Raw genomic sequence first — 21,937 nt, forward strand, 5'->3', positions numbered from 1 at the left:
GTATTTTAATATGCTGAACTCAAATCTAAGCAAGCGTTTTGAAATTTTTTCTTCTCAAATGGTTTTCTAACACAGTTTTTATCAGCTTTTTTGAATAATTATTTATCTGGGTTGAAAAATACCCAAGAAACGATTAGTCTGAGAAAAAATTAAATTAAGGCTTGAATGTTAGTTCTGTGCGTAAAACTATGGAAGTTCGGTGGTTCTCCGGTTGATTTCAGTATTCCGTTGGCCAGTAACAAGGTAATAATCTGCGTTTATGAAAAATTATTTATTTGCGATGGGCAGCACCCATGGAGCGATTAGTCCGACGCAAATAATAGAGTAAGTGTTAGTTCTCAGCGTACAACTAAGGAAATCGGGGATTTTTCCGAAGTTTTCCGAAAAACGGTAGGTAACACGTTGTTCATCGGGAGAACCTGATCAGTTATTTTTTACTTTTTAACAAAACCAAAGTCATTGCCACTCATGTAGAAGCAGAACTGATAATTTTATTGTTGGATAAAAAAGCGAAAACGCAGGTAATGGTAAAAAAGTCGAAACAGAAGCAAATTTAATTTGCAAGGTAAAGTGCAGGCAAAATCGTCCACGTATCTCCCTCGTCGGCTACGTGTTCGGTATAATAAAAAAGAACAGCGAAACTGAAAAAATTCAAACAATTACGCTTATAAATCAAATTTTAACCTCGGTCCGCTGCAGCCGATAACACTGCCCCCCGTTTAACCGAGCGTCGACTACCGTCGATTAAAAGGGGCCTAATCTGAATTTATTGGAACCTACATTATTTTGGTCCTTATGGCCAGGAGAGAGCCGTCTTTTTTGTTCTTTCACTCCGCTGCGGTGTTTACATAGGAAAGCAAGGTCGACGATCTCATCACCGAAAATGTATGGCCATAATTTGGTCAAGTGTGGTCGCTTTTCAAGAAATTCTGGTGTTAAGTAACGTGTCGCTTTCAAATTTAATGCGGGCTGCTGGAACTCCGGAGACGCTTTTATCTCACGCTTACCGCATCAAACTGATTAAATTTGGGCTTTCTTAATTCCATAACAATTGCATATTGCCAGAAGTACATATTGTGTGCATTCAATCCAGGAGAATCCATTCTGTAGTTTCGTATTCATTTCAAATGGGAAAATTGCCTTTTGTGATTGTACTTTGCATTCCTCAACATCACATAACTGAAAAATCTAATTCTGGTCTACGATTTTGCAATATATGCTGAAAAGGGAACACGTCTGGTATAACTGCATGTCCAAGCTGTATGCTGTATTTATTACAGAAGAAAAATCAGTCAAACTGAGCTTAAAGCCTATTGCAAAAACTACAAACATGCACCGCATTGAACAAAAACCAGAACGGTTCTATGGCCACCTTAAGGCGCCAATTAATGCTCATTCAGGCAAGTAAAAAAATGAAAGAAACCGCCAGCGTTTCGACTATTTTATATCCTGATGACGTAAGAAATACGGATTAGATCGAACATTTGCTAAGATTAATCTTCGGTGTGCAGTGGACAATTTGCCCGTGGAAGAAAGTTGAATGAAGAAGAGTGCTTTCCTATACGCTCTATCTTCATTTCAAACTGAAGGGTTACATACATATTGAAAACATTAGTTTACATACAACTGAAAGTAAGAGTTAGAAGTTTATACATTGCTGATTAAACTTAAGCTGACACATAGCTGAAAATCTCAAATATATTTTACAAAATTCATAATAAAGAAGCAACTCTAATTATTACTATTATGGTAAATTCTTTAGTAAATTATATGGAAATCTATGTAAGTAATACACACAATCAGCAAATGTTGCATGTTTCAAAGCGTAGCACTTGGTTATACAAAAAAGCACTGAATCGTGTATATCTAAGAATTGACGATTTTACTTCTACTTTGCCAGGGAGAAAGACTCAGCCAACGACGTGTGAGAGCGGCTATTATGAAAGTAATTATGGGTTTTTTTGCTAATAAAATATAGAACATGTGCTACAGTGACTAGTGCACGAAGAGTGTCAAGAGTTTTGTCTTTGATTTCCCGCTAGGTTTTCCAGTCGTGTAAAGCGAACGTTTAAAACAGTTTAATTTTATAAACACCATTGTTAATTTTGAAATTTGAAAATCATTAGGCAGAAGCTGGAAATCGTGGAACACATCACCCGAGCAAATGTTATAACAAAAATTTCTCAGAAATTTTAAGAGTTACTTGATCACATTACGGATGAAAATAAACATGAAGAAAGTAATAAACGAAGAAATGTTAGTTTTGTATTTCAAAGTGTGTACTTTGCATTTAAAATCAAGCGAAAAATATTTCATATAATACACCTTTCTACACTTAGGAAAAGGGATTAGACGTTGAATAGTATGGAAGTTGTATACGGCATGGAATATGGACCGACAGAAACATAGCAGACCAAAGAAAAATAAGCACAATTTATAAATCGATTAAGTGTTAAGTGTAGGTTCCTTCCTCAGATTTTTATTTGTGTTGCTATTATTTAATCTTTTTAACACTCGCGGTGGATTTACTTTTATCATAATCATTTTTTTGTGTACTTTTCATCCATATTCACATCCTGATAATGCAGAAAAAATAATGGTATAAGTGAGTTAAGTTTATCGTTATTTTATGCAAAAGTATTCAGCCATTATTATTTTATTATATTGTCCTATTTATTCGGACATGTAATACGCATTTTACTGCAGTTTTATTTAGCATTTTACATTCACAGTGGTTGAGCCATGCCAGTTGGATAATAAAACATTTAATGATTGTACAAGTGCGTGTGCTAATTAATTATGTTTAATTAAAGATGATAGTTATATAAATGTAAAAATGCGACGGTTTTGAAATGTTAATACGTTGAATCCACATGATGGTAGAACAAAGATACTACGAATACTACAAAGAATTTGAATTCAGAGATTCAGCGAAGGGCTAAGAAACTGATGTTATTTGAATGCACAATATTTCTGATGATCTGCACGCTCAGGACAGTAATTAAAATAATCGAAAATGCATTTTCTTTAAAATATATATATTTATGTCTGCATGTTTAATGTGATTTGTATATTTCTGAGTTTTACTTTGTATCCTTTTGAAAGTGCTGCATTTTATGAGAATTATGACAGTAACAGAACATTTTTCCTTAGCATATTGCGATGCGTGTAAAACTTCATAAGTTGCAAAAAAAGTGAGATATCATAATTAGGTCGATTTCTTTAAAAAACGTCTGTTCTTTGCGGCTAACAGAAACCTGCGACGAAAAATCGATAAAGGTAAATCCTTACAACTTGAAAATCACATATTTACTTATAAATTAAATTCAAGTTTGAACTTCTAAGATACATTCACTTTCTCCTCTGTGAGTGGATTTGAAATAGTTTTTTTATAAGCATATTAAGGCAACTCCAAATTTCTTTGCCATATAATCTTTCTGCAACTTCTCAAACTTTGTAATATTCGATATTTTCCAAAGAAAATTTTTAAAATAATATCTGACAAATGGTTTATAGATTGAAGTTCAAGAAATTTGTTCAAAAACATTGTAGTCTTTTGCATAAAGTGTCTTACAAATGGTAGCCACCAAGCACTGCAGCACAGTATTCTAAATGATAACGAAAACTTAAAAAATGTGAATGACTTAATGAGAAAGTCACAAGTAATGAAATTACATCTTAATCACGAGGCAATATGCCAACAACAAATATATTCAATTCTTGGGACGAAAGATAGGAATCTCGGTATGTTATTAGCCAGATGGGTCATTATTTAAATGTCTTTCTTCTTAGAGAGAAGCAATATCTTTTCATTATATCAACTTGCTTCAGATGATTTACCTGGTCAAGCTTCTACAGAGTGTCTAGACAACGTGCCAAATTTTATGTGAAAGAAAATGAAGAAAGGGTTTTTAAAAATCTTTAAGGGGTGACAAGTAATCGATTAAAAGAAGCAAGCAATAAAATTTAGTTCGCAATGTGAGTGCTCGAGTACTTTACTTTTCATGAAAATTGGTAGGAAATTCAAGCAGTTAAATTTACAATCAAAGACATAAAAGTGAAAAAAAAATGGTAGCAAAATTTGTAAGTAAAATTACTTCTGATTATTTTTTATCACTTTCTTTAGAGAAAATTCTGAAATGAACGGAATCGTGAAAGGAAAGAAACTTTCGAAATAGGTAGATATAAAAAAATTCTACGGCCTGAAAACGTTCTTTCTTTGATACTGAAAACGTACATACCGACTCCAAAATAAGTTATTTAGTTTAAAATCGCGCCTTCTTCCTATATTATAATTTGGCAATTAGAAACTTATATACCAGTAAAGTTCCCAAGTGTTCAGTTACAACATAAAATTATTTTTCAAAACAGGACATGCAAATGGTAAGTTCTTAAAAAGTTTCCCAATACATCCAACTAAATTAATAGAACCTGACAGCAGCACAAATTGGCTCATGTTAACATCAACCAAAAAAGGACAGTAAGATTTAGTCATACTGTAAAATTAATATTCTTAATTAATTATTAGTATACCAAAACAATTTCACCAAATGCTAATCAACATAGGCCTATAACAGGTTTTCCGTGAAATTCAAGTTTTGAAGCGATGTTCTACTAGCACGAAGACATACAACTGTTTACTATTTGAATCGTTTCCACTAAATACCTTTACTACTAGGCAATATACGCAAATTAGCTCGATTAAAAGTTAACCTGAAAGTTTGACCTTTTGCATGCATTAAGAAAAAGCGTAAATTAATTAGAAAACTGATGCAAAAAAGCACAAACATATTAATTTGCAACTAAATGGATATTAATTTTCAAACCTTTTAAACTTAACGGCAGTTCCTGGTTTGTGACTTATCAAATCCTGGACAGTGTAATAATTTATTAAGCATGCAGCAGCCAATGTGTTTCGCTAAGAGCTTTTCAAACATCTAAAAAATACTGAAAACCACCTTTACATGTATAGTCAATTAACTGTTAATCCTAGTTTTACATAATTCAGGAAAATTAGATAATATTTCTATTTGAAAATCAAATGTATCAATTAGCATAAAGTAAAAAGAGTATTGGAGAATTTTTGATATTCACGAAAACTGGCCGCAAAGAAGCATTTATAATTTTAGGTATTTATACTGTCTGAATTTTTCAATTGTATACGGTTCTAAACTAAGCGTTTTATCCGAAATTGTTTTTAAAAATACAACTAACTTACAGTCGATTTTCATGTAGCAAAAAATCGTTCGAAATATGCGTATTATGAAGTAACACAATTTGGCTCGTATTTGTAAGTTGTTTAGCAATGTGTACCTATGTTTAGTGTATTTAATATCGATGTTTACGGTTTATTGTTAAAAGTGTTGAACTTTTCACATCCAACCAGCAACCGAATTTAGCAATTAAGCCACCATGCGCCGTTTGTGTATGATTAATTAAAATGAATAAAGAACTCGTCAGACATTTGATTGCTTCAATTTCGTCACTAAAAGAAACCCGGTACCGAAGCCTATTCAGGCATACAGTCAAAACGATATTGAAAAGATCAAAGCAAGTTTTTACACAATCTAACGACCAGATTTTAACATTTCTTCGGCAGATAAAGAGACCACTATTACCAGCAACCTTTTAGCCGTTATCTCGGGAGTGAAAAAGGACATAGCCAGTTGACATGAAGAAGTCGACAGGGCGTGTGTATGGAGTAACTGACGGCCGACGGCCTTATTCTGAAGACCGCAAAGTTGGTCACTAGTTGCTCCGCGTCAGATTGTTATCTTTTGCATTTCATTATTAACTTGTGGGCAAGTTAATGGCAAGAAAATATTACCGTTTTTTTGTTCGTTCAGTAATGATTGGTATACGTTAAAATTAATTTATGTGCAATAACCATTTAAAAGGTCGTGCCCAATTGAACTAAGTGCTTACTGATACAATAGAAAAACGATACGCATAATTACGTCCGATACATCTTGTAACAATAAAATTCGTGTTTGTAACTGCCACTAATGTTGAACAGACGCAATTAATTCACATTTATGGCTTGTGAGTAATAATGATTATAAGTGATCAGAAGGCAGAAGTGCATTTTTTTCGTGAAATATTTGTGAAAGCATTTTCCTTCAAAATGTACAGCAGAATAACTGAAAAAATAGGCAGTCAAATGAAGAAGAGTTACAAAGTGAACTAAAGAAGACTTTAAAGAACAAGTAGAGCAAGAGCAATTAACTAGTACAAAAATTGAGATTCTGAAAGATAATTTAAGTCAACATATACCAAGAGGTTTAGTTGATGTCTCTTTATAAAAGATGAGCGAATCCAGAAGGAAGGTAAACCTGCTTAGATGCTGTTGTCCTCACCACCAACCATTTTGAGAACATCCGAGACAGTATCCGTAAATATTAGTCAACTAAAAAGAGCATTAAGCAGAAGAGAAGCAAAATAGGAAGAAATTATTAGAAAATAAATTGAATTAAAAAGAAAAAAATGGGAATATCGTGCAACAAGGTTGAGAGAAATAAAGGGAATGTATAAGATACTACTTTGCACCATTTACTAACCAGAGACCAAAAACCAACCACCACTTTACTAAAATATAGAAACTGATTACAATTTTTGTTTATTCAAAAATCAGACAGAAACTCAACATAACAGTGTTGTCTTTATTAGAGCTAAATTGTTGGAACTCACTGAACATTATTCGCAAAAATATGATATTATGTATAATCTCAACAGCTGAGGATATTTTGGTAACCAATAATTATCGTTAAATAGAACTTTGACTATCCCACAAAGAACAGAACCTCTGTCTAAGGTTAATCAGCCCACTGGGCACCAGGTTCAATTGCTTGATGGGCGCATAATTTTAGGACCTCAACTACCAAATTTTCGAAGAAAACGAAAGTTTCATTAGCCATTAAGAAATTTATGCAGTTTAGAATAGCATGTACAGAAAGCAATAAAACAGTATCTGCAGATAATGAGAATAATTACTTAACATTAATATAAGCCCCAATTATGTTGATCAATGCCAGTCGAGCATGCAGAAACCAGTTTTTAGTAAATGTGTTAATTTTTTGTGTCCTCAGGATGTGTATTCTAAAAATGACTTAATTACTTTGGTATAGTTATGTCTTGGGAAGGAAACCTCTGAGCACTAATATTTTTTAAATCGAAACGTCAGCGCGCAAAATAGAACATGCTAAGTAACAATCTGGTAATATTTGTTTATTCATGAGAATTAGCTGTTGTAAACTGCACACTGTCAGATTTAATTTATTGGATAGACATTTGACATCCTATGAAAAATTAAAAGTATAAGCAATATTCAGGTCGTTAGAAACGGAATTAATGTTCACCAGTAGCATTCAGTTGTTCAGATTCAGATGTTCGTTTGTAAAAAAATAGTAATAAATTTGAAAAATGTTAAACCTGCCCTTAACTGTTAGTTGTTTTATGCCAAATTTTAACTTCGCAAAAGTAGAACGCAAACTTTGTGATATACTTTTATGTTCTTTGTCAAAAGCAAATCCTACTTAATATTTTAAACAAAGGAATCAACATTGGCATTATTCTAACGGAAGATCCGTGGATGGTGCTTTAATTAGTACTGACAACATGATTTACTTGCTCCTGTAAAAAAAATAAATATAAGTATATGAAGAAAAACGAAACCTGAAATTAAGCAGAAGCGCAAGTTTAGTATGTTATTTTATGGTCATAGTGAATGTTCTATAATCTCACGTTTTTAAAATCAAATTCTTGAAGAAACAATGTAAGTAACTCCATTGCATAATTTGGTATGCTATTTCCTAATTACTTAAAGAATTAATGTATAATAAGAGTTCAGTATCGCTTTTGAAGCAATTCTTCAAACTGACTTGTCTGCACCTTTGAAGCACGCTACTTAAATGGAAACTTGCTACTTAAATTCCATTTAGATCGAAAAATATATAAATGAGAGAGAATCAATGAGATTCTAATCAAATTTAATTTTAGCAAGGATTGCATTTGCATAAGAAATTGGTTTTTAACAATTTTGAAACATTGAGCTAAACGTTTTAAAAATGCCTTTAGATAATTTAATTAAAACAACTTTAAATTACGTAATTAACAAGTATTTAGAGAAAACATCTAAAATGATACTAAAGTGAAAAAGTATCAAAGTTAATCGAAATGTAACTTTAGTAAATTGCACAAGTTATGTTTGACAAAAAACATCTAACCGAACCAAAAAAAATTCAAAAAATTGTCTTATTTTTTTATCAGAAATTTATACACGCAACAGTTTCAAACGTAAAGCGACTGAAAAAGTATACCGGATTGTTATACTAATATTGCGCTTATTAGCTGTAAAATTAACAATTAATATCGAAACCAAAATTCGAACATCTTATGTAGATATCTTTGAAAATTGAAGAAATTGAGGAAAAAATTTCTATTCGGAAGATATAAATCGATGAGGAAATCTATAATTTCCTCATATTAACAATGAAGTTTTTTGCCACTGAGAAGGAATCGCCCCAATTTTGAATCACTCGGAAATAGTTCTATAGCATGCATTTTGCTAATACAATCCGCACATTTAAATTCAGGTAACATCGAAATCTGAATAAAGTATCTCTAAAATCTACAAATAAACAGAAACAATCAATTAATGAAAAAATAAAGAGGCTTGCAAAAAATAATTATAAGAATAATTTAATTATAAAATGAAATTCCTATTGAGTCAGAAAAAATGCATCAAGGGTATGATTTCGGAGACCGTAATTTCGGCTGAATTTGAACTCATTTAAAATATTATGAACTAATTTTTCATGCCTTCAAAGTGCAAACATGTCCTCGGTTGAATAAAATATCAATATTTCACTCCTGAAACTTATGCACAAACACCAGAAGAGATCCACCACGAGATCCATTTTCTGGTGATGATGTTATAGAAGCAGATGATCATTTATTTTGTTTCCTTATCAAACGTATTGAAAATTCCAAGGATCCACCTTATAGTAGGTATGATACAAGATTAAAACAGTTATTGGAATGACCCAAAAAAACTATTGGAAATAACCTAAAAACGTTGCGCTATCAGCAGATGATTCATATCGAAGATGTGGTACAGACCATTGAACCCGAGAAAAATCAATTTTTTTTTCTGAGTTTGTGGAAATTTCAAATAGAGAGAAACACATTAAATGTGTATAATACAGAAGATATAAAAACATTTTATTTAGGTCTTATTTTATTAGCTTATAGATCCGGTTTCTCGCTTTTAGCCTTTTCATTTGTAACCAAAAAAATTGTAAAAACATTTTTGCGGATAAATCTGTTTTGTTGAATTACTTTGCTGATTTTGTGTCGGGTTAGTTTGCTCCATATACATACCTGCAAAGAGAAAATCTGATGAAATAGGTAATGGGTTAAAAAAAACACCTAATTTCCCTTTACATATCTTTACGAATAAATCTTAATAAAGTTCTGGCACACCTAATTCAAAAGAACAGTTAAATATCTTCTTTTTTTTCATGTGAAATAATATTAATTGGTCAAGTACCTAAGTTAAAGGTCAAAACTTTAACTTTTTAAATAAATGGGGATGTTTAAAAACTATTTATTTTTTAAAATCCCAAAATATAGCCTCAGAGGCGAATGAACCGTTATAAAATATGGCAAATATTAAAATATAATGAAAAGCTTAAAATATAATATAGACAAAGGAAACTGAGACAGTATAAAAACTTACAATTGATAGTTCGTTGAGTTGACTTTTGAAAGATTCTACCAAAAAAAAATGTGTCTCTTACACAATGATGAGAATGCCAAACAATGAAAAGGATAGTTTTAGTGGCAAGGTTTAGAAGGAAGTGACTCCGCAAGAAAGTGCAAATAAGAGTTAAAAATGCGAAAACGAACGTTCGTATCTAGAAATTTTCAAGTGTTTCAAATGGCTTTTGGAGAATACATTAATAAAATGAGTATCTTAATTTTCACAAAAAACTAAACTGATTGAAAATAAAATTTTTCCATTCAATACTAAACTAAGCAATATAATCTAGCTTAAAGTATTTAGAACCTAAATTTATTTAGTATGAAGCCAAGCACATTGGCCATCTCCTTTCATTTTTAATCAAATTGTTAATAGAATATTCCAGTGGATTTCACAGCAACCTTCATTCAATCTTCTAACACCCTAAGTCCGAACCATTATAGTGTCCACTTTTTATTCATGAGCCCGAAGACGTTCCAAAAAGGTTACGGTTATTAACTTACGGCCATATTTTCAAATTAAGCTTGACGCAATGACACTTTTTATATAAAACCAGTAGTCGTGAAAAAATAAAACCGAAATGGATCGGGTTTCAGGTAGTACAGGTGGGGCATATTTTCGATTTTACGGCTATTTCATTCCTGTTTTCGGTGACTTCAAATAAACCTTTATGCAATACATTACCCGAGGTTGATTGTGGACTTTAATTGACTCTGTTTAACACTTATCTACATGGGTCTTCGGAAATCAAGCCGGTATTTTGGCGATTAAGGTGCAAAATTGCAATGTCGATTGAATTTTAATTGCAGTTGCGAATGAGACCATTTAGTTTTATTGGCAAATTTTAATTTGCTTATTTATCTGCTCTAATACTTAAACTAATATGATAAACATGCAGATGTGAAAAGTACTCTGTTTAGATTTCTAAGCAAGAATGTTCCGACCATAGGTATTCATTATTGATTCCTGCTAGAACACCTACACTGAGTAGAACAAATTTCTTCAATCTGCATCTCAGTGAATTGATTAAAATATCGAAATTCAACAAACAGCCGTAGAAATGGTATTATGTAAATTCAGGCTTGCATATAAAATTGAATGTTTGACCTAACGATAACTAAAAAGTATCGCATTACGTTAACTAAATGTTTTTGTCAATACTTCACAAATGAGCTACTTTACATAGAAATAGCTTTTATTACAACCTTTATAATATATTTCACATTAGGGAACGTCTGGACAGATCGATATTGATATCAATACTCCAGCACCGTTATAAATGGCTTAATTTGTTTTAATTTGCGTTAAGATACTCAATGAGATAATTTAATGTTTATTTTTATTCAGCCTTTCTAATCGAGATATTCAAATCAGATGAGGCAACTTGGCCATGTTTAAATGTGGAATTTTAATTGACCCAAACGTATTGTGATGATCAGACCGTATCCTAATTGGGATGTGCGGAATTCGGTTTAAGAAATTTTATGTCTATTGTGCGAGGGAGAAAGTATCCGATAAAAGTGTTTAGTGAATCTCAATCGTTTAAGGATTATTAATTTTAAAATGTTGATTGTATAATAACAATATGTTTTTAATATGAGGATAAATTAAAAGACAGTGGCTTACTATTAGTATTTCTATAAAGTTACAGGATGGGCAAAAATAAACTGCAATAGTTCTAGTTAATTATTAAACGACTTAAACTGAATTGGATAAAAATCCATTATTTAAGTGGTTTTATTAGAAGAATTGCACTTTATTTGCGTTGACATTTAAAAGTGTTGCGCGATTCACTTATTTCTGTGTTCTGCTGCATCTGTATGAACTTTCTTTTTTCAAAATGTGAGTTATTTTGTGTTCGATTTGCCAAAAAAATTAGTTTATAAAGTGAACCTCGTTATGGTGTTTTCAAAACAAAAAACAAGTAAAATATTCTGGACCAAAAATAGTGTTTTATCACAAACCTCGAATATACTGCACAAGCTTATTCTTCATTTATTTTCAGTTTAAGTTTAAGCTACAAACAAAGTGAGAAATTTTAGACAAACTGATTTTACAAATAAAAAAATATCAAATTTTATACCACAACCAGAAAATATGAAACTGATTATAACATCAACTTTATAAATCAAAACTTATTTACTTCCTAGATGTAACCAGCTAAATACGAATCAGAAGCTGGTAATTTTCATTTCCCAAAGAACGTAAATGTAATAAACTAAATCATAAATAAATAATACCAGTTCCTTTGGAACTCTCAGGTTCATGGGAACGCAATTCTAAATGCCTAGATTTCTTGACTCATTTTGATTATCTGGTTTCATGAATAACAGGTATGTAAATAAATGTATGACATTATTACCAATATTTGTCGTGAAATATATCAATCCAACAATATTTTAGAGTAGGTACTACTATGTACGGATGACTATGCTTCCACTAAAAGTGAATTCTGCTTCTATTAGTAAAAAATCCAAACCTTTATTTAGATCAAAAATTTAAAAAATTTACAATGTACATTGCAGACATATGTTTATTATCTGGGAATGCACTGCGATTGTTTTATTTTAAAAATTGTGCCAAAAACTCGTTGCGTGAGTTAAGCAGCAAAGACAAGCAAAATAGAAAATCTTCGAAATTTGACGAAGTTCTTAAATAAATTTTCTTGTATCTAAGCAAACAAAGGTGATTTTCAAGAAAATCAGAAAAGTAAATTGGAAATTATTGGCCGCCAATAACACCGCCCAATTTATTTCTGTTACTTGAAGACCGTTGCAAAATGCCCACAAAATAATATTTTAGATTCGAACTTCGGGCGGAAATTCGGTTTGAAAATGTCGTTAGCATCAATTGCGCCATAAAATTCAAATAAAATGCAATTAACTCCATTCGTTTCGGAAAATTCCGTAAAAAAACCAGTATTGCATTCTTCACATTTCAAACTAACGAATAAAATTTGTAAAATATTAGAAAGTGAGAATCTTAATGGTACTATAGATAACAGCAATATCGTAACTGTCAATGCAGTTATAATGTATGCAAGCGTTGATGTGTCGCTGACAATTTATTCATTTCATTTGAATTTTTAATGGCTTCCTGATAGATCAATTTGCATAAAATTTTGATGGTTTATTAACATTTTTTATTTTTATTTTCATGGAATCTTGAAGAAATTTGTATGGCTAGAGTGTGTCGAGACACGTGTTGGACCACCACGCAGATAACCTCAAACTGTATTAAATAATAATTCAAGGAATTTTTGTTCCGCAATACTACTTGAATTTATAAATTCAGTGCAGAAAAAGTAGCAGCCGTTAAGCGTTTTATCCCTTTAGCAATCGAACACTCTCTATGTACAGTTGACCATATCAGTTGACATGCTAAAGCGAATGTAATTAATCTGATAATTATTTTTAAAGCCAATTAATACTAAAGTCTGAATTGATAAAGAAGAATTATTCAGGAACTTGACCCTGCAATACCTTTAATTCTTGGCATATGATTCGCACTCTCCGTGCCATAAATTTTTATTTCTTCAGGCAGCAGTAAAATGTCCACGCAAATTTCGAATTTCTACGCGAAAGAGAATGTTGTCATCGTTAATTTTGAACATCGTATTTCTTACATGGGCTCTTGTATGAAACGACTAAATCAACTTCAAATTTCACTTTAAGCAAACCGTAAATTACCAAAATATTGTTATAGATGGAAATAAATAATACAGTAATGCAATTAGAAAATGCAACGTTGTTATGTTCGAGTTTTCAAAATGAAAATTAGTTGGAACACAACTGCTGTAAAACTTTAGAGAATAGTTTAGTTTATTTGTCTGCGATTATTAATTACTCACTATTTTTTCAACCAAACGCAATCTAGAATTTAAAAAACTTAAAGCTTCTGATGCTGTTCTGGATGGTTTCTTGTTACATATAAATTCGATCCAGCAAAAAGAATTATCAAGTATTGAAGCAAAATCAGAATAGTTGGAAACACAGATGGGATCTCTACAGGCAAAAGTAGTTCTCAAAAAAAAACTTTGACTAAGATATCAAACTGTTCAATGTTTTTACTTTTGCATGTTTATTTAATATTTGGTTTATGTCCACAATTGTTGCCTTTGACCCTAATTTCAATTATGATTTTTGTTTCAATTTTACACAATTTGCTTTCTAATTGCATTGTGATTCTATGTCAGCCCTTCTTCTAATGCTTGTTCTGATAAGTTTATTATCCAATTTGTAATATCATGTAAAGTCGATGTATTTATAAAAATATTTGAATATTTTGTCTGATATATATTTTATTAATTTTTAATTTTAATGCAGCTTCTAATTGTGTTCAGKCAAAATAAGCAAAAGTACTCTATATAAAAATRTAATACTWTATTACAATTGAAATAGACGAATTCTATTTAGAGATATTTATGAGCCGTGCAGAGTTTTCGAACAAATCGAACGTTTTAGTCTAGTTATTWACAATTACWTTTGCCTMCAAATGTATACTACATTTTGTTAAGTTTTAAAGACCGGTAAATAGGTAATTGAAGTTATATATTGGTCTCATTGAGTCCAGCTGATAATTTTGAGAACAACCGAGTTTCGCTTAAATTATAATGACGAGTCCAAAATTTTACCGRTTGCAGATTTCGGGTTTTCAGAAGCATGTGGTRCAAAAARAAAGCAATATGTTGCAAAAATAACTTTGACACCAATTAATTACTTTAAACAWATTARTAATACAACAAATYAGCGAACTAATAGTATTTCTCAYGGCAATTAAGAGAGTTSAAAGCAAAAACCATTAAAGCATCCTACTTTCTAGCGTTGAAGTTAAATACAATTTTTGCAGTGAAAACCCTTGTATATCGTATATTTTTGCTGTTTTATCTTCGCAGTTAAGGATAAAAAGTGACTAATAATTTTTCGCTGGATTAAAAAATAAAGTTCTGATGCTTTCAATTTGTAATCAACTAGTTAGTTAGGAAATGTGATAAAGGTCTGGCATTTTTCAGGTGTTCAAGCGCTTTTAATCAGAGATAAAGACGAGTACTGTTTTTTGCTGTTTATGTTAACTAAAGCCGTCAAAATCGTTACTGCGATATTTCATAGACAGGGCATTTTGTTGTTAGTCCATACAAGATGTCCACAAGTTTATTTTAGTTTTAACGTTTAGTGTGGGCTAACTAGTTCAAGAATTGTCGGTTCAGTTATTTATTTTTATGTTTTAAGTCAAACTGTACTGCTTATGTTTTTGACTAATAATGCCATTAATTTTGTTCCCATAAAAATATGTATTATATATTTTTCGCTCTTAAACGTAAAGTTGAAATAGTAAATATATCTTATAAAAGGTCAACTTTGAAAGAAATAGTATTGTCCCTTAGCGATATACCTGATACATATATCTATAGAGAATTGTATCAAAAATCACAAGAGATAATCATTACCTGAACAAGCGATTTTTGAAGTCTCAGATACAAAACTGTTAGAGTAAGGTAAAGTAAAATTTTCCGACTGTAACAATATTTTATCACTAATTAAATCATCTTAGTCTTTAAGTGGTGATATTTTAAAATCATAATGCAATAAATATATTAAGTTTGAATGCGTTTATTAACATTTGAAATAATCGAAAATGGAAAGGAAAACGCAGTTAAAAATGAATTGTTTTGTTTCATTATTTTCTGTCATTAATGTGTAGTTGTGTGTGAAAAAAGTCTGATTACATCTTTATCCTCCACACTGTGTCGTTTTACACTCAGTATCTGTACCTTCGGGCTATTAACATTTTTCTCAATTGTGCTAAAAAAATTATTACATTTTTAATACTTATGTGCTTAACACTTTTTACAATTATATTACTGGTATTTAATTAATATGTCAGGCGCTCAATTAAATAAACACCAACTTTTTGTAATAATTGCTTTTCTTGCCAACAGTGCAACATGCATCTTATTATATCGATTTCCAAAAACTATAATGCTTTTGTGTTGACCATTTTTGCTGTTTCTTTTATATTATTTATTTAAAACATTCTTGACCGTTTCCATAAATATCAGCTACTAAACATACAAAATATGCTTTAGTTAGTTCGTATTGCTCCTAAGTTGAACAATCTGAAAATTCCATTTTCTTGATGCTTCTCATACTAACCAGAATACCAAATCACTCTTTGTGATACACAGCAATATTTCTCCCAATAGAAAACGCATTCTTATTTAAACAGGTATAGCCGAACTCCCGAATCCATAAAATATGTAAGAATTTATTACAATCGAAACGGAGTGGAATGCGGCTTCCTACAAAGGTGTTGAATGTGTTATTCCGAGAGAATATTTAGATTGTGTCGCCGGACATAAATTTTGAATTATGCTTATTAGTTCATAAAAGAGAGAAGCGACCGACCTCTTTTTAAATAGTTTTACGATTTAAACTTGGAAAAATGTAATATATGTATAGGTTTTATGGTCGGTCCTGGTAGACGAAGGGGACAATTTTTAAATAAATCATTTCAATATTTTGGTTGAAATTAACATTCTCAATGCATAGAATATATATTATATCTAAACTCCAATTGCCTTCTTCAGAGATTAAGATAATATATTTACTCTTTGCTTCTTTAAGCTAGAAACAGATGCAAAAGTGTAAAAAATCCTGCACACTGTAAATAATAAATTAAATATAAAATATTACCAATCAAACTGTATATCATTAATTTAGAATCAGCCATCACCCAGATCTGTAATTAACTACTGCAGTTCAATTAAAAGTGTAGGAAATAACTGATCAAGATTTTATTAAATGGAAAATTTGGGTATTAATTTAACTTTTTTGTTACTTTTAAATAACTAGATCGCACAAATGATTATGTAGGTGTCCATATTTTAACGAATTTAATGCAACGCTTAGAAGAAACGTGGTAGATAATTGATAAGATCAGTAACACTTAAAGTTTACGTTAATTTAGCTTGAAAGGCACGGCCATAAAAGGAAAGGTGTTATGGATACCAACCAGAACTTTTTGGATAAAAATAGGAATCAAGGAAATATTATTACATAAAAATTGGTCCAAATTATTGGCCTGCATGATCAACATTTTTAGCAAACCAGCTAATAAAGCCATAAATTACTCATCGACTTATACGGTACACCTGCGAGTAATATTTTTACCACAACGAGTACTGTTAATAAAGGGGTTTTAAGGATACTATTTATCACTGACATTATGTCGTTGGTCGTGTTCTTGACATATGCTTCTTTTAATAAAATGTGTTGTTAATTAGAAAATACTTGTACTTTATTTATTATTTTCTTTTGCTTCTGGATCTGCCCCTATTGCGTGGCTAAACATACTTATTTACCTAAAATACGAGTCTCATCAGAAATACTGTTGAAAAAGCCTTGTGTTTTTATAGTATATCTAGTTATTCGTGACTGCATCAAAATTCAATTGGAACGCCCAAACAACTAATTTTTCTTATTAATTTTAGATATAATACAATTGTGTTTTATTGTTATGTCATTTTTCTACAAACGGACAGTAACTCAGGATTATAAAAGTGGATTGAATAACAGAAATCGCATTTCTCGGATCTGTCGACAATAAACATCTACTGACTTTCTCTATGGTCATTAAAATCAGATGTTTGATCGTACTGGTGTGATGTGAATGATTCTTGATTGATCAGCTAGATATAAAAAGCCATTAGAAAATGTGCACATTTATTTCATAACAACAGATCAACGCTATGCTAGTTCTGGCCTCAAGATAGATGCAATAATAAAATCCCAATTCAGAAACAAGACGTCCTACCGCGCCAGATTTATTGTTTAAATTAAAACCGTACAGCTTCTCAAACAGAAGCTAAATCACCATAATGCCAACATTAAACCATAGTGGTTTCTTTCGTTTTGACGGCAGTGCATACCTGGTCTCAAAAATTGTGCCAATTAATCTTGAAACCGACTTCATTTTCGGACCAGTTATTTCTTAATACATGCAAAATTGGACAGTCGCTGGTTCATCGCGTTCAATCAGTGGTGGAGCATGTCTGGATGCGAATTGTTGCATACCAGTCCAAAAGTTCAAAATTTGAACGATTTTTGGAGCTGGTCTTAGAGAAAAACCCTCAAACACATAAGCTCCCATGAACGGGACACTCTAAATGATTTCTCTTTGTTTCAACTTCAAAAATAACTATTTTTTTGCTTAGATTAAATATACATAATGAATAATAAAACAATAATCAAATCTTAAACTTAAACATTCAAATCACAGCATCCAAAATGTTACCTCTGTAAATGCTTCTTTCTGGTTCTAAAGATTAATGTATGCAAAAAAAGTGAACGATTTTATTTAAGCCGATGGAAGTATGGCTTGGCACGTATAATTGGGACACTGGCACAAACGAATTTTCTTCGAATAGTGCAAATCAAAATTATTTAGGGGCGGCCAAAAAAAACTTGATTGATCCTAAACTACAGGCTAAAATTGGACGTTAACCGCGAACATTTAACCGTGAACTATTTCTAAACGAAAATGCAACTGTTCTGAACTTCAAGTAAAAGAGACATACACTCCATATCGCTTGTATGAAATATTTTCTTTTTATTTACTGACAAAAAAAGTAAAAACGTTTTTTAAAAGTACCCCTGTTATTTAACCACATTAAACGCTTTATTTCATACAGGAAATATAAATTTTGTGGAAATAGCACATTTTAACATTTGTTTTCTGAAAAGCGAAGAACAATCAAACTTTCGACATCATTAGAGACTTAAACGTTTCTCATTTAAGCAGGCTGAAAGTATAAGCTGCGAAAGTGGTATTTTCAGGCGAACCTCAGCTGATGGGAGGAATGAGCTGGAAATCGTAAACATCCGTACCAAAAGAACATCAAAATAAAATTAATTGCAAGTTGCAACACTTTTCAATCAGCATCAAATATATTTAAAAATATTTTATTTTTAATGCGAGTAACATTTGGGAGTATTAATATTTGTTATAATTAATGACAGAAGTTTCAATTTCAAATTGTTGCTTGTGTTATTTCAGAAAAAATTGGTCATAACTCATAGCAGACAAAAGGTGGTTCCAAAATAATTTATTCGCTTCGTTTGGCTTCTGCTTGCTACGCTGGCGCACCTCCGTTACAAGTATTCTAAAAGACATTCATCTGGGGACTTCTGTCCAACAGATTATTTTTCAGAGTATGTATTTTAACCTCAATATAAAGGAGCAAAACAGTTAACAAAATTAGGGTAAATGATCAAAGTGATCAGAGCTTAGTGAAAAAAAATGAATTCACATTTTACGCTTGCAATTCATTACAGAGCAATTGGGTATTTATAAAACTGAATGCATTTTTGTAGATGAGCTAATTGGAAACTGATTTTTCGCCTTCCGATGAAAATAATGTATAATTTTAAAAAGTTAAGACGATTTGAGTGATTTCCAAAAAGTTGAAGGTTTAGTCACCTTATGATTTTTTGAGCAAAAAAATTCTTATTTTTATTTTTTGCGTCCAATAGATAGCTCGTGACGTGATAAACAGGGTTTGAGACCACATTAGCGCAAATAGAGGCAATTGAAAGTCTGCAATTTTTCAAAACGGTTCAATTTTAATTCGTCAGCTCTGTGTGAAAAACACCACGACACACTGTAATAACATATATCAAGCAATTTTATTCCATTTCTCTCATAATTTTTACAAAATATATACTTTATTATTAACGAATTGCATAAAGACCCGCATGCATGCATCGGTAGTATTTAGAAGAATTTGTGTTTATTTGTATAGTTGCAATTTACAAAAATAAAAGTTATTTTGCAAAACTCAAAATAAAAAGTAAAATTACATATAGGGAATACATTTAGCATCGACGACTTCCTTCAGAATCTTAACTCGCAAGACACTCTTGCATTTTTTAAAATAATAATTAAACATTATATTACAGTTGCATTTAGTAATATCTGATTGTTAAAAGGGGTCAGTTTCTGAGGTGGTAAACGGTAAATATATCAAAGTTTTTTTTTCCTTATAAACGACGTCACAAATAAAGGAAACTGCTTCCAAAAAAGCAATTATAGTAATTGGGGGCCATAATAATTCAACGAAAACGCTTAAAAATGTTCGAATAGCCCAGTCTACTTAACAATCTTTATAAACATATTTTGAAGAATATAATTGCGAAAAGAGCTTTTGTGTATAGTGAACTGACTACTTGCAGTAAATAAAACTGTGCATATTTCTTATAAAAGTACGCCACTGGCGCATTGTTTCCCCTTATCCAAATATGCAGATCAAGATGCTTGTTTTTTAGAGTAGCTGATAAACGTGAAAAGAACCGAAAAGATAAAGAATAAGTTCGATGTCACCGTCGGGCCTGTTTCAAAAGGTAGTTGTCAGTTTTCGATTATTCCTTTGCCCCTTCGTTTCACATTTTATGAAAGCGTGTGGTAGTAAGGTCTTTATTATACATTTTAAGAGTTTTCTGCCTATTAACCAGTATTATTCAGTGCATCCAACATCGAGGAAGTACATTCATCCTTCATCAAAGATTTCACGTCATGATTACCAAAGCGGTATTCTGCCAAGAGTAGACTTCACTCATATTTGCTGTTACGCATTTTTAAAAAATTGAATTCTAGTCGGTCAATAAAAAAAGGAGATATAATGAGCTGCTGCTCTCAACTTGAAGTAAGTGACTTCCAGTGGCTGCCACAACAAATTGATGCAAAACAGAAGAATTTATCAGAGCGATCTGAATAAATCATTTGAGTAATGGTGGTTTTATGCAAACATGTGGAGCAATTATGCCTAATTATATTTTATACACAACTTCCACAATTTAAATAATGGAAAGGAAAAAAGCCACTGAATAACTCTGGAATACATTTTAATTATTTTATATAAATATGCAATTGGTCTGTAGTAACTCACGACTGGTAGGAGGCTTTTTTATACATAAAGCTAAACTGATTTGGTCAGATCTAAGACATGAAATCGTATGTAAAACAAACCTTTCTTAGATCGTATTTTCACGTTTAATTCTAATAAATAACGCACATGAATGTTTTCCTTCGATAAATTAGACCTTGCATGCGCGTTGCTAATTAGATCAATGTGCATCTAACTTATACGATATGTAGAATATGCCAGGCTACATTAGCAATTGAAGTATTACATCAGCACGGTGCATTCGCATCATACAGTGGTTTTTGGTGCCATAAAGCTTAAACACACGGTTGCAATTTCACTTAGTGATTAAAGTGCAAACTTGATTTCCCAGATCACCCAATAGGGGATGAATTGCACATAATTTTCCCTCACTGCTACCAACCTTAAGAATTAGTACTACTTGTAAAAGAAAAATTGCATCTTAATGCCTACAACTTTGCAAATATTGCAATGGTATGCATGTAGACACTCTGAAGTTATGAAACATCCAACGCGGACTTCGAAAGCAACTAATAAAAACCGATCGAATCCTTACGGTTAAACCGAATTCAACAGCATTTTCTTTATTTCAGAGTAACAGATGGGCCTTTGATGTTAACTTAATAATTAATTGATTAAGCTTTCCAACTAAGTGAAAAACCAAATAGAAATGTCTGCATTAATGTAAAGATAAAACGATGCTTTTGTTGGGCCTTCTAACGGAACCCGTAATTTATGATATTGTTTCCGTAAATAGCGTTTGTCAATACAAATAATTTTCAGTTAAAAACGTCGAATAGTGCGATCAGAAGCCCACACAAATATATGGTAAAAGCACATTAATATGCAACAAATGCGGTTTTTAATGGAACGTGTATACTTATACGTAATGGAATTCACAATTATCAAAACTGAAATTGTGCAAACATGTTAAGTTTCAGGATTTTACTGCTGGAAAGTATCTAAACAAATATTTTTAGTGCCGTAAATTTGGACAATTGAATTGTGTAGGAAGCCCAAAAAAAGAGGTTGAAAAAATATTAATACTAAAAAAATATCGTTTGCATATATTTTAGATCAGGAGATAATCTGCAACGTACAAGACATGAATTCACGATAATTGCCAAACGATTCATTGAAGAATGTGAAAGCAGCAGAAGATGCTACGAAGATATTGGAGAAAACACGAATTAAACAACCTTCTATCTGAGAGATCTTGAACCATTTGAATACAGGGT

General features: G+C 31.4%; 1 protein-coding gene across 1 annotated transcript in view; it reads left to right on the top strand.

Annotated features, from left to right (window-relative positions):
- Positions 1–280: 280 nt before the first annotated feature.
- Positions 281–21,937, top strand: part of LOC109533076 (ER degradation-enhancing alpha-mannosidase-like protein 3) — a 48,320-nt gene continuing 26,663 nt past the window's right edge. The window contains exon 1 of the mRNA XM_048665751.1: positions 281–324. Within this exon, the coding sequence (XP_048521708.1) occupies positions 281–324 (44 nt within the window). The remainder of the gene's footprint in view (positions 325–21,937) is intronic.

Source organism: Dendroctonus ponderosae, unplaced genomic scaffold (genome assembly GCF_020466585.1).
Source record: "Dendroctonus ponderosae isolate FM_Combo_2020 unplaced genomic scaffold, Dpon_F_20191213v2 Dpon_F_20191213_4, whole genome shotgun sequence".
NCBI lineage: Eukaryota > Metazoa > Arthropoda > Insecta > Coleoptera > Curculionidae > Dendroctonus > Dendroctonus ponderosae.